The sequence below is a fragment of the Apaloderma vittatum genome, unplaced genomic scaffold (genome assembly GCF_000703405.1).
Source record: "Apaloderma vittatum isolate BGI_N311 unplaced genomic scaffold, ASM70340v1 scaffold1835, whole genome shotgun sequence".
NCBI classification, from domain to species: Eukaryota; Metazoa; Chordata; class Aves; order Trogoniformes; family Trogonidae; genus Apaloderma; species Apaloderma vittatum.
In genome coordinates, this window is record NW_009717457.1 from 12,576 (window position 1) to 30,963 (window position 18,388).

The 18,388-nt window shown below is 37.0% G+C and overlaps 1 protein-coding gene across 1 annotated transcript in view; it reads right to left on the reverse strand.

The window, feature by feature from the left end:
* Window positions 1-9,041: 9,041 nt before the first annotated feature.
* KDM7A (lysine (K)-specific demethylase 7A) overlaps window positions 9,042-18,388 on the reverse strand; it is a gene marked incomplete at its 5' end in the record, with an annotated part of 31,844 nt that continues 22,497 nt past the window's right edge. Inside the window, 6 exons of the mRNA XM_009869882.1 lie at window positions 9,042-9,299; window positions 10,098-10,374; window positions 11,450-11,535; window positions 13,590-13,798; window positions 13,946-14,094; window positions 16,328-16,425. Of these exons, the coding sequence (XP_009868184.1) occupies window positions 9,205-9,299; window positions 10,098-10,374; window positions 11,450-11,535; window positions 13,590-13,798; window positions 13,946-14,094; window positions 16,328-16,425 (914 nt within the window). The remainder of the gene's footprint in view (window positions 9,300-10,097; window positions 10,375-11,449; window positions 11,536-13,589; window positions 13,799-13,945; window positions 14,095-16,327; window positions 16,426-18,388) is intronic.

An 18,388-nucleotide genomic window follows, 5' to 3' on the forward strand; every position in this document is an offset into this window, starting at 1 on the left:
TGGCTCTCTCCATTGGTATTTGTTTTGAATACAGCAATAGTTCTCCAAGGGAACATAGAACATACACTACCAGAACATACACTACCAGAAGTAGTTGGTTGAAGACAATTTTGAGTACAGCTAAATAAATAAATAAATAGATAGATAGATAAATAAATAGTAACTGTGGCCTGCTAAAGCATTTCTTTCTCCCTGTTTTTAATGCACTGAACACATTAACCACAGAGAATTCCATCTTATGCCTACATCTCCTCCAGACATGGCATGTATTACGCATTCACTCCATCCAAACAACATCTCCTCAATTACTATAGTAAGTGGTATTTAAAATGTATTTTAAAGTAACATTACTGGAAACAGTCTACAAGCTAGCAGTTCATAGCAGGTGTATCAGCAGGACAAGGTTTGTGTGGAGAGGAAATGTCTTATGTCTGAACCATAGGCACTAACTATTACATTTAATTCCTGCTCCCTACGTATGTCAGTTGGCCTAATACACACCACTTCGCCTCACAAACCCAATAGGGTAACGGTGGGATGGGTAACATGGTATCTCTTTCTCCTTTCTGTACAAACTGAACCCTTTCCTTAAGTGAAATCCTCTTAATACTGAAGAAAACGAATCGACAGACCTGGTGCCTAAAATAATTCCATGTAGGCATGGAAGGGGTATGTTATAAAGTATTTTTGCATTCTCCCAAAGCATCTCGCTAATCCTTCTTCCCTGAGCTGAGGCAAAAATGAGAGAAAAAGATCATTCAGATGCCACCTCCCATTTAACGCTTGGTCTCCCTCCTGACACTACGGCAATTCAGCATCACTTGTGGTGCTGAAGTTTGTCGCCAGGCACAGCTGTCCAGCAGCCTCTGGAGTCTGACCAACTCGTTTTGCAGTAGTGAGCTGTACAGCTCACAGAGTTTTCTTCTCCCTCCTCCCAATGGACCTGGGCTGAACACAGACAGACTCGGAAGCAAGAAGGTTCAATGCCAACCTCCTCCGAGTCACCCAGTTCCAACATCACTGCTAGGACAGCTGGCACAGCGGATGTGCTCTTTGAGTGCTCTCCTTCTTCAGGAGGTGTAGCTGTGCGGGGACACACAGGTGAGCTGCCTCTTGAGGAGAAGCACTTGAATCACATGGGAAGAGCTCTGTTCAGCAACCATCACATGACGGAATTCAAAAAAATTTCTACAGGTGCTGGTTGACCACAGCAAAATCCTTACTGGGCAAAACCTGTAATGAATCTTTTGTAAACCTAGAAATCAACAACTCCAGAACAAAGTACGATTTACTCTTTTTCAAATTAATATTGGCCTGAAAAGGCCAAACCACATTTTCAGAACCCAGATGCTATTTCAGCAGACCAGAGTAGCAATTTCTACAGCTTTCTTGGCTTTTAGTTTTAGCAGAACAAAAAGCCAACTTGCATCTTTAAAACTTACCACCAAGGTAATGATTCAAGGGCAAATGTTGTTTCCATATTAATATGACATTCTCCAAGTATGGGTGGGAACATTACTCACACTTATTGCAGCAAAGAAAACATTTCTTAGGAGAAACAAACTTCAGGGCAAAGCATCACAAACAAGCAGACTCTTTGTATACTGTTCTTTTAGTTGACTTATATGTTTCAAAGTAGAGTATTTTTCCAAGACCAAAGCAAATACAGCAAAAACAGTACAGATAAATAGATCGACTAAGCCAAACACAATTTTTCAAAAATTTGCAGCACTTATTCTAAAGACTGAATATAATTGGCTTCAGTGGATTCAGACTTTAGTCTAGACAAAGCAAACTGTCCTATTAGCCAGCTGTTAGGTGGAATGCTATGAGCTCTGGCAATGACAGACTTCATGCACTGTCTTGATCACCAACTACTTCTTCTGCAGGTACAGACTGAAGTCATTGACCACTGTAGAAACAAACGCATTCAAAATTCCCAGTTGCATCAGAATGAGTAACAATAACATTCTGGTTTTGCAGTTTCAGTCCTCATTAACTTTTGGCTTCAGTTGACACTACTTACCAGCAATAAAAGTGTAAGTTCAAGGGCTCCCAGGAAAAATACTTCTATACCTAGAAAAAAAAGTTTCTACAGAATCCAACACTCAACATGACTGACTTCACCATACTTATTCTACTACTCAGGTTTGAACCATCAATCCAAAGTTGGATCTAAACAAAACAAACAAAAAAAGGTTTGGTTGAATGTGTTAACTCATGAGCTACCACAATAGATTAATTCACAACTTAAGCAGGTCATGACAAACCCTCTAAAGTGTTGAACATAACATACATGAAACCAAGTTTGTAGGCACTTTACAAGGGGGTACTCTAACTCAAATGCTGCAGAATACTGTTGATTATAAATAAAAATTAAATAAAATCAAAACCAATAACTTGAGTCTTCAGATACCAGAAAGGTATCTTGTCCATTCCCTGATTTTAGAACCTTTGCTCTTTTACTGCATTCGGTGGCCCTGAAATCTTTAAAATCCATCTTTCCATTAGAAAAGAACAATCCAGGTAAGTATTTCCCTGTCCTTCCCAAATAGTCAGTTTCTGCTTTTCTTTTAATGGAAATATGGCTCCAGGTGCTGAAGGATATCCAGCAGCATCTAAAGCAGCACTTGGAGATCTCTCACACCTTTTCTTGTGTACTATCCTACCTATTACGCACCACACAGCAGTCACACAGAAAAGCTCTGGAGTGTGGCTGGCAAAAAAATAAAAGTATAAATAGTAAAAGTGCTTTTATAGGATTTTATATGGGTATGAAACTTGTATTTGTGGCCCACTGAGGCACTCTCTTAAATTTATCACTTTGAAACCAGAACATTAGTATGAGCAACAAGTTCAGTGTGATAAATCCAGACGAGTCTAATGGAAACACGTAGGTTGTAGCGCTGTTCTTCATTCACAGTGATCAAGAATTTTTCAAAATACGTGATTGCTCTGATAGACAAACAGCTCTTTCAGATCTTTGGCAATTCTTTGGCTAACCAAATTTAAAATCAAGTTTTAACACATCAATTGGCTAGATGTAGAAGTATGTCAAGATATGGGAGAATTTCTGGACACAGAAATATTTAATCTTCATCCCTTGTACTTAAATCATGGTTTTTCCTCACAAATGCTTAGTCCACTCACATGAAATTTGGTTTCAAAACAGCACAGAGGTTTCTGCCCCCAAAATCTGCACCATCTCTATGTTTTAAACTTGAAGCCACAGAACTTTACTAGGTTGTTTGGGATTTTTTAAATTATTTCAATCTTATACTTAAGCTATTCATGGTTTGATGAGGTCAGCATTCTTGTTCTTTGTCTGCTGGCACAACAAAGCCCTGGCCCATGAACAGATCTCCAAGTCATCATAGTCAACCATAAATTCTCTGTAAACTAAAAGCCAAGATAAGAAGTAAACTTGAGCAGCTGCAGAGGATGCTTGAACACTTCTTGCCACCTGCTTCCTCCAGTATCGTTGCTGCACCATGAATCTGAGGCCCTCGTAAAATGACCATCACTGGAATCTAAGCATTTTCCCATCATAGCACTGAAGGAGTTCAGTAGCATGAGTACTATTTGCAGGAAAAAAAAATTAATTACATGAAGTTGGGGTGCAACACGGTAACAGTTCTGTTACACTCAAGTAGAGTGCCTACATTTAGAGACCGTACTGCCACACGGAGTCAAACTAGGGAGCATTGGTAAGTGTAAACCAGAATGTGACATGGGGTAGGAGAAATCCGCAGAAAAGTATCTAGGATAAAAGCTAGCATGACAAAGTACATGGGAAAAGAGAAATCTCTTCTTCCAGAAACTGCAAACAATTAAAGGAAAAAAATCAAGAGATGAGTCGGTCAGCAGCAGCACAAGACAAACCTGAACATAAACCAAGAGCAAGAATACAAAAATACAATTTGACATCCATCTCACAGTTCTAGATGGTAATACGACGGATCACAAACACTTTCACCTCCCTTTTATATTAAGATTGAAAAAGAATATAGACATCTTCACAAAATGCATTTAGTTGCTATACAATATACTTGGATTGAAACGAGATTTTTCCACTTTAAAGAATAATAATAAAAAAGCAGTATGAGAATATTCCCTCCCACATTTCTCCAGAAAATTTCTTCTTTAAAATGCAACATGTAAAGGGCACAGATTGGCCCTGGAAAAGCATTTTTCTCCTCATGATATTCTGTAGTTTTCTGTATTTACACTGAAGCAAACGAGCAGAAGTCTGAAGAAATTAAACACTTTAGAGTGCTAAAATCAAAACATAAGCAATACAATTTTTTAATTTCAGTATTTTAAAGTACAGAAAGTGGAAACTATGAATATCAAATACAAATTTAAACAAAGCCACTTGTCCTCCCCTAGAATAATCAATGTGAACTACTTATAGAAACTTACAAATTTAAAGTAAAATTGAAACAAAATAAATACTGTACATACACTTTCCCTGCCTGCAGGCAAAAAAGGATGGGAAATACTGTTATGAATTGAAAAAAAATGCTCTTAAAGCTGCAGCATCCCATTTCCCAGCCAAATACTTACAGTAGTGCGTTTCTTTAAAAAGGAAGACACACACACACTGACCCCTATTGAGCAGACAAGCTAATATTATTAGAGACATCAGAAGAAAAGACAGAAATTAGACTATGAGAGTAGAAAAAGGAGAGCAAAAGACAAAACGGGTCAGCAAAACATTACTACAAAACTAGTAAATATAGCCAAGAACTAGCCACCCCCTTTTTTTTTTTTTTCAAATTCCATGTTTGTTTGTTTTTTTAAAAAAAGATTCACCAAAGCATTGGCAGCAATAGACATTTCCCAGCAGAAGTGACAATACATATCAATATAATCTCTTAAAGTGATCCCTTTCATTCCCTTCCCACAGCATGAAACTCTTATGGCTTAATTTATATTAAAAGTAGAAAAAGTCTTTTTATCCAAACAGAAACGCAGTCTATGAAGAACATGCATTTCCTTATCAGTGCTACTTATATTTCCCATCCACTGCATCATTTATCACTCATACGTTCCCACAGAGAGGGTTGCTAGGGTGCTTTTGCTGAGTGGTGTTTGGTAGGGTTTTTTTTGGAAAAATGGATGTTGCAGCTTTTAATCTTATTTAACCACAAATAGTAAGGCCCTTGGTTCCATTTATATTTCTTCTGTGAAAGAGTAGCTCCAGGCTCACTCTGTCCCAGAGCTACAAACAGCTTTTAATGGTCTGGAAGTATTGTGTGAATGAAATTCTGGAAAGACATCAGGTTTGGAGGTCATGGTGGGGGTATGAAGGGGTAGGTGGGCATGTGGAGCTTACACAGAGCCCAAGCTACAGGCTTGCAGTGCCAGGTCATTCTAGCTTTACCTCTGCTTAGTCTCCACAACTAACAAAAAGGGGATAGCAAGATTCCCATCAGCTCTGACTCTGAAACCCTGTAAAAATTTTCAACAGGTACAACTTCATGGCCTTGTGAATTAAGGTAGCTTATGCCATATAGCAAAGTCTAGGGAAAGCTGAAGCCTCTAAAATGAGATCATGATGCTGTGCTCTCTTGAATGTCTACTAAAGGCAACACAAGCACTTCAACCACTAAAAAAACCCCAAACTTCCAAAATCCCCCACGTGATCAGAAAGCAACAATTTTAACTCTCAACATCTAACCCTTTCGAAATTGTCTTTGAAGAATGGATTCATGTAGAGTATTATAGGTTGCATAGGTAATCTACCTCAGAGGTCAACAAAGGCTACCTTGTAGCCAGGGTTTATTAGCAAGTATAGTAGAAGAAGAAATGGGAAAGTTGCTGGAAGAGTCTTTGAAATAGTTTCTAGACAGTCTTTCCACTTTCATGTTGTTTCTTTTTTTTTCAGTTGCAGGAACGTTAGAACTTAGAGAATGGGAAAATCCCTATAAATATTTAATTTCCTATCGTCCTGTCTACAAAAAAAAAATAAGTTTTATGCCAAATTCAAGTTCTCTGACTTTTAAGAAAAGATTACCCTTAAAAATGAGTTACCATAACAGGCTTAATTCTCTTTGTTGTCCAGTCAGTGTTCCCTGTTCCCTCCCTCTTCCACCCCAAGTGAGACAGTACGAAAAAATAGGGCTTTTTCTCTTCACTACAACACCACAAGGTTCAGTCCATCTACAGGAAGATTGGTGCAGCAGTGTTTTCATCTAGAACACAATAAAAATATCCCTACATACAAGTACACAAAACAAGTGAGGTCACCACATCCTCTTCATGAGCTACCAGAAGATTTTTTTCTTTGTTTTTTTTTCTTTGTTTTGTTTTTTTTTTTACTTTTTTTTTAATACTGTTTAGATTGGCAATTTCTTTTATATCACTTGTTCTGAGGTGGAACATCAGAATTAACTCCTGCTAGAAGCATGAATATCTGAAGAAAATGGGAATGAACCTCTGCCTGTTGACAGCCTATGAAGAGACTATTACAGAAATTCATGACAGTGGAGAGCCACTTTAGAGGAAAAAAAAAGGTAGAAAGTAAATAAACAGTAAAACCAAGAAGAAATCATATATATGGGTCCAGCCACATCTGTGTTCCAATAGTAAGATACAGATAAATAATGCGGATGGTCAGAAAAGCAAGTCATATCTACAAGAAAGCATACTCCATATTTTAAAATTCCTTACTCCAGATTCTATTCTGGCACACTTCTATTTCAGGTAAGTGTTCTCAAAAAATCTGCCTTTAAGAAGAGAGAGCTCATTCTTAATTCTCCTCTGAATCTGACTGCTGCCCTAAACTGGAATTTACTATTCTTAATTATACAGCCAGCAAGAATAAAATAGTTTGGTTCAATACAGTAAAGCTAAAACAGTTTCCAAAGCCTGGCAGGTATTAATCCATTTGCTCAAGCTTAAGCACAGAGAATATTTATATGGGTATATAATTCTACCTAATATTGACATCTTTTAGTTCTCTGACTTACTTTGGTGAGAACATATTAGAAGACATTTAAAGTATCCTTTAACTATTTCCATGTGGAAAACACAGCACCTGAGAACACTAAGTACTTGAAGTCACTTTCAGCACCTGTAGAGTACCTCTTAGCTTATCTTCTGCTTTCTAGGAATCTTTTGTTACCTCCGTTCCCAACAGTCTAAACAAAGCTGATAGCTTACATTAAATTCAAAAAAAAAATTTAAAAGACTGAAATCATGCTTTTGTGAAACAAAAAAAAGTAAAAAAATTTCACAAATATGAACACATATAAAACTATAAAGTCAATACAATGCAAAAGCAGGGCTGCAAAAAACATTCCTAAGCTATAATTTTCAAGCTCCAGAGGAAGTAAAGCCATGAAAGCTACCTGGCTCACTTGCAGATGCATTATGCTTTGATGTTTCTCAATTTAAAAATGGGACAACATATCGCTACACAGTTTTGACCCTGCAACAATAAAAAACTACACCAGGAACTCTTTCCATGAATTTGTAAAAGCATTCAAGATCTAGCCTAGATAAAAAACAATATTTCACAAATATTCTGGAAAGTCCAACTGAATTTGTTTTTAAACCACAAGAAAAAACGATACCAGTATAGAATATGGAGGAAGGAAAAACTGGTATGGAAAGTTAAATTAGTTCCATGACTTGGATAGCTATGCCTGAGTATTCTTACTCTTAGCAACGAAAAAAAAACCCACAACCTAACCTAAAAACCAAACCCCAAACAACCAACAATATTGTTATCACTAGCATATTAACGTTTACACTTTGGCTGGACCCTGCAAAATGCCCTTTTTCCAGAATCAAGTAAAAGTATTCCCCTTTCTGCCTTCATCCCCAACCCCCAAAAGTTAAATATTTAATTTTATATTACAGAAAAATACAAATTTTAAATCAAATTATTTACAATAATTCAGAATCAGCATTTGCTATCAGCTCTATACGAAGCTTGACACAAATCACCTTTCTGATACCAGTAAGCTACTTCATGCTTATATATGCACCAGTTAAGACTTTTAATTGGCTGTATCGCCCAGCTTTGAATGCAATACACGTTCTCCTGCCTTCCTGACTCTTCAGGAAAATGTCTGAAGTACAACAATAATATTTTAATGCTTCTTCCATGCTACATTACGCAATATGCCAAATCTTAAGACTGCAATGTGTACCTGAAGAGTTATTTCAGAGTAACTGTTCTGAAGAAATATTTATCTTAACTGATGTCCCTGTTCCTCCAAAAAGATATATTAGGTTTCCCTCCTTTGTACCAACTCTTAAATATCTGTACAAATAGAACTTCAGGGAGCCTTTTTACAGAAGAAAATCATCATGGACAGATCACTAGGAGGAAGAGTATGCACTCCAGTTTGGAGGAAAAGGGGTGCATTTTAAAACAAGTTAGCTACTGGACTAACATAAGATTCTTCTGTCTGTAGGAGTCTCTTCTAGTCCATCAAATAAATAAGTCTGTATTAAAGAGGACAGGTCAAAAAATAATCAAGCTGGCAGAGAATTTGCAACTTGCAAGTCAACAGAAGCCCAGCCAACAGCTTACAAAAGCAGGAAAAAAAAATAAGGTTTCATATGCCTTAATTTAAAAAATAATTAATAATGCATCTCATCCCTATTTAAGACTATAACCTGAATATCAAATTTAGGAGTCCAGACTAATCACAATTAATGTGGCTCTCCACTGCACCAAACATACATTATCAAAACAATTAAAAACTTTCACATTCTTAAATCTAAATTAATAAACCCACAAAGAAGTCTTCCAAATAAATAGGTTTTTTTTAAATGAATTTAAAAGTTGTGAAAAATCTATCAGAAATAAATTATCAATAAACGACCTTCATCACCTTCCTCTCCTTAATTAGGTCAAAAACTACCAGCAACAAATGATATTCAAGCCCTGATGAGAGACTATTTCTCACAGTCTGTGTCTCTCTGAAGAATTCCCCCGTTCCCATATGGTTATTGCTGAGCAGGTGTGGCACAGTGAAAATGCAGCATTGGGTTGGTTGGTTTTTTTGTTTGTTTTTTTTTTCTTTTTTTTTTCTTTTTTTCTTTCTCATTTTTGTTCATCAGGCAGTGTTTCGTATGGTACATGCAAGTCTGCTTCAAGCCGAGGAATAACAGCAGCTCCAGGCTCTGTCGACCTCAATACTGGTCTGTGTAGGAAAGACAGCAGTAGTAGGTGTAGCAGCTACATTAAACAAAGAAGCGTGCATGGCCATTCCGGTTCAGCTTCAGGATCTTTCCAAGGCGCTGTTTAGCAGTTGCCATTCCTTTCTTTGGACGTTTGCCTGAAAAATGAAATCAAGTTAGTTTGGTCAAGAATTTCAGAACACATCTTTACTATCATAGAAAAAAGATGAAACCCAGCTTTCAAGATGAAGCAGGCAAAAATTTCACCGGAATTAGTTTTAAAAAAAAAATAAAACCAAAAATCCACTCTTCATTTGTCTCTTTGGGAACAAACAGGGAATCAGAAAGGTAAAAAAAGAAAAAAAAAAAAACAGAAGAAAAAAAAGGAATTGCTTTCCCTAAACTCTGGCTAGCCTCATCATAAAGTGATTATTTTATTTACAAACATTTCCAGTCCAGGGAAGGGCAGCAGATGTGATAAGGGGAACCCTAAAGTGAGCTTCCTGAATTTCACACAAGTTATTCCCTTGAGCAAATTACAGAAAATAAATTGGAAACTAAACAGTACTATCACTAGACTATTTTTTCAAGTGTCACAATTTTTAAATCTTCACTTCAATAACACAAATCTGATTCAGGCCAGTATTTGAGAGGATAGCTGTGGTTCTGTTCCCTGTAACAAATGCGTAACAGATACAACTGCAGAGGTGCAACAGTAACTATGGAAGTTTCATCTGGCCACCCATCCAGTTAGATCACTCTTCATTCCACCTCCACACATTTTGTCGAAAATCTTGAGCGTCCACATGATGCACATTTGATATTGTTCCTCAAGGTCTACGCCTGTCTTTTTTACAGTTTCTGCATGTAACAGCTCTTTGATGTTTACAAGCTCCTTTTCTTAGTCTTTTTTTTTTTTTCCTCCACTCTGGCAAGAGGAGGGAGATGATCATTACCTTTTGTCGCCTGGTTGCTGATAGGGGGTGGATTTGATGCTGGCCTCTTTGTTGGATGAAGTGGTACAGACAAGGACGTTTCACCGTAAGGCCTGTCAGGGCTAAGGCTGCCATCACTCAGTCGACATTCTCCTTGAATTAGACTGGAGTCTCGTGTATACTTGCCATGCTGAAAACTCAAGCTGTTGTTGTGGACTATACTTCTGTTCTCTTGAATCTTATGATTGGCTTCTGATGCGCCCTCCTTCTTGGTATATTTTTGAGTTTTACTTGTATCCTAGTATGGAAGTGAGGATACGAAAAAAAGGTGAAAGTTAATACCTGCTGGCTATAAGTTCGCTCCCGTTTTTCTAATTATACTATGGTATCTTTGAAAAAGATATTTCAGTTCCAACAGTGTTGGACTACTTTAAAATTCCGTCATTTCCTTTAGTATAGAGACCTCTTAAAAATAAAATACAGTGTAGTACCTCTACGCAAGCTTTTCCATATGCACTTATGAGCAATGCTGTAGATTCATTACACCTACTAGTGTACTCAATTTCTCAGTCTTTTGGTTTAGTTTTCAGTGATAAAAACAAATGCAACTGCTCCTGATTAAACTGGTTGCTACAGCAAGCCATATCTTAACCATCAACTACCAGAGCAGGCTATTTGTTTTCAGTATTCAGCTGATGAGAGAACAAATGCTAAATTGGGAATTACAAACTGTAAGATAGGTTCTCTCACCAAAAAAAACCAACCACAAAGCACACAGTTAAAATACAGCTATTAGTCAGCATTGTTATTTTGCAACTTTAATTGTTTCAGACAAGTTTAAAAATACTAAAAAAAAAGTTCAGAGTATAAGACATACAACCTTTCATTTATATATTGTTTGCTGGATTCCACTCAGATATCAGAAAGCAAAAATATTCCTACCTACTGGGTGCTGAAAGGCTACATCAGTTTGGCAGTACTGATTTCCTAAGCAAGTATTTTTACTGTAAATACTACCAAAAGGTTTCACTTGTTCTGATGCTCTGGTCAGGAATAACAATGAATAAACAACACAGTCCTCCCCCAGTTAGACTGAATATAAATTCACACCTTTTTTTAAAATGTATTTTTTATTTTTCAAGATACAGTCCTGAGCATCTTAATACCAGCCACTATGACAAAAGAGAGCTTGAAAGGAAAAAAACCCACAAAATAATAACGAAGAAAAAAGTATGACAAAAATGTAACAGCTACCAGAACTAGAATTACCCAATATCAGCCATGCAGAGTGGAAAGATCTGGCTAGCATGCTTTCTGTACTTAAAATTTCCCAATCTCTTTAAGTGTTCAAATTGTTTAAAGTATTGCTTTACCTGAGGGGCAAACCTCGAGGCTTCGTTCAGGTGTCTAGGCCATGCTGAAGTCCCCAAGTCTCCTTCCTCTTCCTTCACAGACCTACCTAAAAAGAAGTTTAACAAGTTTTAAATTGTGAAATCAGTAACTAGGAATGCAAAGCTAATTGTACATCGGAATGACTTGAAAATTAAAACCATTAAAAAAATACAATAAAAATACTCTTAGATTCAAAATGAAAATTGTCAGAGCTGCTTGGTTCTACACACTTAATTGGGAAAACAATTTCACAGTATAAATACACCTAATTAAAGATGCATATATCATAGTAAGAAAGTCAGACAAATATATCTGTTCAAATTTGAAAGTACTGATCTCGACAGCTTGCTTACTTTGTTATGCTCCAGATTTCTACCATAGCTTTGTATCACGAGGATTTCATACAAAAATGGGCATTCTGTAATTTAATTTTCAGGTATTATTCATTGCATTATTTCTAAGCACTGAGGTGCTGATCAGGTACGACAAACAGAAGATCTATGTTGACAGGCCTATAGAAGTGTCCACATTGAAAACACATTTATATACTGCTAATTTGTAAAATTAAGGGTCTCTCAAGCTGAGAAGCACAATTTCATCTTCTTTGCTTGTGGAACTTCACACATGTACTGGGTCTGGCTGGAACGAAATCTTTTCTTAACAGTCCACAGGGCGCTGTATTTTAGATTTGCAGCTAAACCAGCATTGATAACATACCAAAGTTCTGGCTGTTGCTGAACAGTGCTTGCACAATGACACAGCTTTCTCTTTCCCCCACTCTGCCCCCTGCACAAAGTAGGCATGGGGCAGGCAAGAGGCTCAGAATGGACATAGCCAGGACAGCTGACCTGAATCCACCAAAGGGACATTCCATACCATGCAATGTCATTTTTGGCAATAAAAGCTGGGGTAGAGAAAGAACCTGGGAGGAGTCTTCTAAGGTCGCCACTGCTCAGAGACTGGCTGGGCATCAGTCTGCTCGCCGAAGGTGGCAAGCGACTGCCTTTGCATCACTTGTTTCTTGCACTCTTTCTTTCACTTACTAAACTCTCCTTACATCAACCCATTAAACTTCTCACTTTTGCTCTTTCTATTCGCTCTCCTCCGACTCACAGGGCAGAGGGAGAGAACAGTAGCTGCATGGGTGCCCAGCTGCTCAACACATCACAATTTAGAAACCTGGATATTATGTTTTTCATAAAGTTAGAAAGATGAAAAGGCACTGTAATTCCTGTGTGGTTTGCTGGTTAGGGTTTCTTTGCAGCGGTTTTATTTATTTGCTTGGTGGGTTTTAAGAACATATAGCTTCAATTACCAGAACACAGTCCATGACATCACATTAGGCTTTCCTGCTATCCTTGTAAACAAAAATCAGCATACTACCAGTTCTTTGAATTAGCACAATATTTTTGGTGCGGTTGTATTTGTTTCACATCAAAGCTACAATCCTCTTCCATTTCCTTCTTGATCAAAGACTTTTCAAACATAAGGACTCTCTTTGTTCCAATAAGTGATTTTGATTCCTTTGAGGGGATTAGTATTAATATTCTGCCATCATTCCCAAAATGCATTTAACAGATGTCTGTCTTCCATAGACATCAAAATGCCACTGACAACAAAAATCATCTCTAAATTTTCCTCTTCAAGATTAGAATCTCCTTTAATGTGCGACATTCATAGCAGAATTTCAGGAGTAAAGCTTCCAAAAAGATCCATGAAAAAATCACCAAGTGTATTTCCACAGATACCTTAGTAATGCACATGCCATGAAAGTTGCAACCTTGAAGAATCTGTCAATATTTTCTGAAGGAAATCACACTTTCATTCAATAAGGAGACTACACTCTCAACCTAGCCACAACTTTGCCACAAAATTTTAGATGGCAGTATTTAAAAGCTGTATTCTGGGGACCTCTCAAGATAAGTTCGTGCCAGTTTTCAGAAGTGCTTTTTATAGGGGAGAAAAACCCCACAAGCCAAAACCGAGGAACATCCCTTTCTAAATGTCAGCCTGATTTACTTAAAAACTTGACTCCAAATCTGAACATGTAACTTTAAGCGCTTGCTCTGAGCAACTTGTCAAGGAGCAGAGAGCAGCAGTGTCATTAGTTCCGATACCTACCACATTCTATGGTTTTGTGGCTCTGAGATGGCTGTCTGTCTTTATGCCGACTCCTGGCGTAGCTTCTGTGTTCCTGAAGGGCGGTTCGTTTATCCGTGCAGTCTGTGCTTTGAGTATGACCTGGTAAACATGTAGTATAGTGCAATCCTGCCATAGAAAGCATGCCCTGAATAGCTTCTTCTTCTGTACTTGTCGAGGTAGGACATTCCCTACAAAAATAAAAGAGTATTAAAGCAGTTCAAAATAGAATCCTGAATCTCTCTGAAGGAATGATATTTACATTGGTATAAAGCAGAACCATAAATATGTGCAAGAAGGTCTAACAGCTTGTAAACAAATGCCCACAACGTGCTTACTTTTTACTGGGAGTTTCATTTCTGGATGGCTTCTGGGTATTTTGACAAAGGTCTCTTGTGACCTTAGATTCTTCTTTGAAATTCGATGTTACTTCCTGTTTCTCTTCATCACCTGAGCTTTCTGACTCCTCTGTGGAGGAATCCTTCTGCTGAAACAAGAGGAAGCAGTACACACAATGGTCATCATGCCTACCTTAATTTATGCCACGTAAAAAAAAAAATCAAAACGTTTCTATGTCCAACCTTTTTATGTATCTCTAATATTCAGAATGCAGCTAATTTGACTATAACAACTGAGATGGTATATATCCCAGCTTTGTGACACTGATGAGTACATGCTCCAGCAATACAGAAAGCATCTCCAAAATCCATTTTCTTACAGAAAACACTACACACATTATAGAATTCACAAATCACTGTATTCTCTTTGAAGAGAGCACTGATTATTCTTCAATATTCAAAGTAGAGGAAAAAATATGGAAGTATGGTGCCAAGCAGCAGCCAGAATTGGTGACTATTACATATAACGAGACACATCCTGCCCCAAATAGCTGCTTCTGCTTCCTGCTCTCATAAAAGGTAACTTGCAGCAGCAGCACCTCTCTGGTAAGTGGCAGAAACTCTCAGGTAAATCTAAAACATAGCCGAAACAGAGACACAACAGCTGTTGCCCCTCTTACAGTGGCACGGCCCCATTTCATGAATGAAAGCGCTTTTCAGTCCCTGCTGAGATCACAGCTTGTATGGGCAGGAGCTTCTCAAAGGTGGAGCAACCATATGTGACTCAATATGCCTTTATGGGAAGCAAGGGCTGTAATAAGTATGTTCCATCCCAGTAATTCAGACTAATCTATTTTTAACAAGTACAGAGAATGCCAAGAAATACACACAACATTCAATAAAGGTGTCAAAAGTCCAAGATCAGACCACAGTGGAAGCATAATCCTTCAAGATTGATACCACTATCCCTATCATCAAAAAGAGAACCCGAACGAATGAATGAAGTGCATCATATCACCAAGGGATGTTTTTATACAATAGCTTCATTCACAAGAGTAGCTTGTTAATCTTTGACACTTGGAAAGTGACACAAATGGGCAATTAAATTATAATTATGACTCAACATTAGGAGTAAAGCTATTATCTTGTTTTGTTAATATTTACAGGAGCTACTGAAGACAGTTCATTTCGGCCTTATCATTACGGAAGACAAATTTAAACATACACAAAAATTATTCCATTACATAATATCAAAAACTAAGAAGCAGAAGAATATAGAAGAAACTAAGAGAGTAAATGACAGGAATTACAAACATTTCACTCAACAATAAAGTCATTCAAAACTGGCTACATTCTCCTATGAAGAAAGGTATTGCTTTTAAATAACTATTGATTTTGTGTCCTACAAAAGGACACCTACTGAGCTGAAGTTTCTGATAGCATAATTTAGCAAACCAGAAGACGACACACCATGAAGGTTCCTATCACTTACTCTAACATGAGGTACATGAGGTTACATGAGGTAACGATGGAAGGCAACAAATATAAAAAGTAGATCTTGACCACCATGGAAAAAGTAGGAATTTTAAGACTTCTTGTAAAGTCTTATAATAGGCTGATGATTGAAACAAAGTCCAAAGCATTAGCCTTCCAGAAGCACAAACCAAAAATCTGAGGCAATCACTCCATCCAACTAGCATTTCACTGCTATGCAATTAAAATCGAAACTTTTAAGTTAAAGCACAATTTTGTAAGGGAAAAAAAGTCAAAAATATTTGTATATACAGATACACATTTATGAACAGAAAAAGTTATATTAAAATACATGTAAATAAATATAAATATACATACACATGTATGCACACTTATATTTTGTTTAGTTGTAAGGAAATCACTACAGTTTAAACCCTCAAATGGAGGATTCCCATTTATTTCAAATAGTTTAAAATATTTTAGTGGGATTTAGCCATTTCAGCTTATTTAAAAAAACAGAAGGCCTGCAAGATTATTTCCATTTAACTATGCTCTAAAATAAAATTGCATGGTAGACACTCACAATTCTAGTGATGAAATTTAGATTTTACATGGGAAAAAAAAGAATAAAACAACTACGATTTAATTTTTTGACTTCGCAAGTTCCAGAGCAGGCTCATCCTCTGCTAGACCCACTTTAATGACAAGGATGATCATAATATTTGGCTCAAGATAGCAAAGCTTGTCATTTTTCTCAACAGTACAACGAGGCAGAACACTAAGTTTGATATATTAACTTGACCAAGAATTAAATACTTGGTTATTGCTCTTATAACACAAACTTTGACCAGATGTGAGCAAGCATATTGAATTGGTTCATTAACTTTCATGATTTTTTTTTAGTTATACCTGTGTAGTGCAATCAGGCTCAGATTCTTCTGAATCAGAAATATCAGAGTACACTGAGGATCCATTCCTGAGTTCTGATTTCACACTTTCAAAGAACACTGCAAAGAGAAAAATTAAATTATAAGGCCCAACATTTATTACATAATATGTGGTTTTCATTCTTTGCTTTCAAAATAATTGTTAAATATTTTTAGGTTTTAACAATCTGTAAACAGAAGCCCATCCAGACACGGATCTGGTTCCCAAGCCAAGTTTGCTCAAAGTGAGTTGCCTACATTTGACCAATACACTCCTCAAGCAACCGACTGCATGAAGTCAGGAGAAATGAGGTGCAGCAGGAGTATGTATCTTCTTTTCTCCTAAAGAGCAGACAGTCTACAGATGACAACTTCGACAATTTCTGCTTTTGTATAGGCTAGAGTCAAAGAAATGTCTCTTAGAAAAAGTTAATTAGAAGTAATCTTCTAAAGTAATCTTACTTTGTCTTAGATGCTTTGAACTTGGAATCTCCCTGTTTAAAAATAAAAGCAGTTATACAAAAACACTAAACATGGAAGGCTCTTCTCCCATGTAACAAGTGATAGAACAAGAGGAAATGGTCTCAAGTTGTGCCACAGGAGGTTTAGGTTGGATATTAAGAAAAACTTCTTCAGCAGAAGGGTGGTCAAGCCCTGGAACACGCTGCCCAGGGAAGTGGTCGAGTCACCATCCCTAGAGGTGTTTAAAAGACGTGTAGATGTGTTGCCCAGGGACATGGTTTAGCGGTGGACTTGGTATTGCTAGGTGAATGGCTGGACTTGATCTTAAGGGTGTTTTCCAATATAAATGGTTCTATGATTCAAAAGTTAAAAAAAAAAAAATATCACTGTGCTACTTGCAATTTTACTTTTACAGGACAATCTAATGGCACAGTCTGCCTCTTTTGTACTACTACAAAAATGTCAGCGAGGGTTAAAATGCAGACGTGTTCAAGACTGAAATACTACTGTGATGATACACGATATACTTGCATCGGTCTTTATCACAGAAGACATGCAAAAGGAGATGAAATACGTGCCTTAGACATGCTCTTTATTAGCACTTAAGATAAAGTACTAATCAGAGAGTGGGGTGTCAAAATATACATCAGAAACAATGGCATGTGACAAAGCAATCAATCAAATCAGCCACCTAGTCCACATCGTTTACTTTTTAAAGGGCTGAAAGAACCCAAACATGAAGCAGCTGAGCAGCTCTCAGAAGCACCTACTTGTAGAAGACAGTACAAATCCCAAACAACCACGAGCAGGAAACACATTTGTAAGCATTTGGAATCCAAAGCTCAAAGTCAATGTCCAAATGTGTGAAAGATGTACAATATGCAGTTTTACTGCAGGAACTAGCAAATGTTTTTTGGCAAAAAACCAAATAGAATAAAAAATTTATGAATGTGTGTCAAGAAGATAGTGGATAAAGAAAGCAACATGCCTGTTTCAAGTTTTCTAGTACTTCACAGTTTCATACAAAACCATTCTGAAAGCAAACCAACATTTTAACTTTCCTTGTCCTCATTCCAGAGCTAATTTCTGATCCATGTTGGTTTGCTTTCAACATAGTTTTAGATGAAGCCACATAAACAGAACGCAACTGTTCATAACTCATTAATTATGCAACCATAAAAGATGTACCTCTCCCTCTATATACACTGAAATTCTAGTAGGATTTTGTTCCTATTGTACACTGTCACAAAGCTCACAAATACACATCAAATATATTATTAATTTCTAAACACTGCATAAGTGGAAATTACTTTTAGAGTCAGAAGAAAGCTGAGACATGTTATTAGAAAGTGAATAAAACAAAAAGCTGGGACCAAAACCTAGAGAAGACTAATGAAACTTAAGATAGTATTAGAAAGAACTGTGAGGAATATCCAAACACAGCAAATGTGCAACAACACAGTATATGAAGTTAGGCTCAATGAAGTAATGCTCAGCATATGACAATAAAATCAATATTCTAAACTACCGTAGCTAAAAAACCCACAAGGGATTTCTGATAACGCAAGCCTTTGGCTCATTT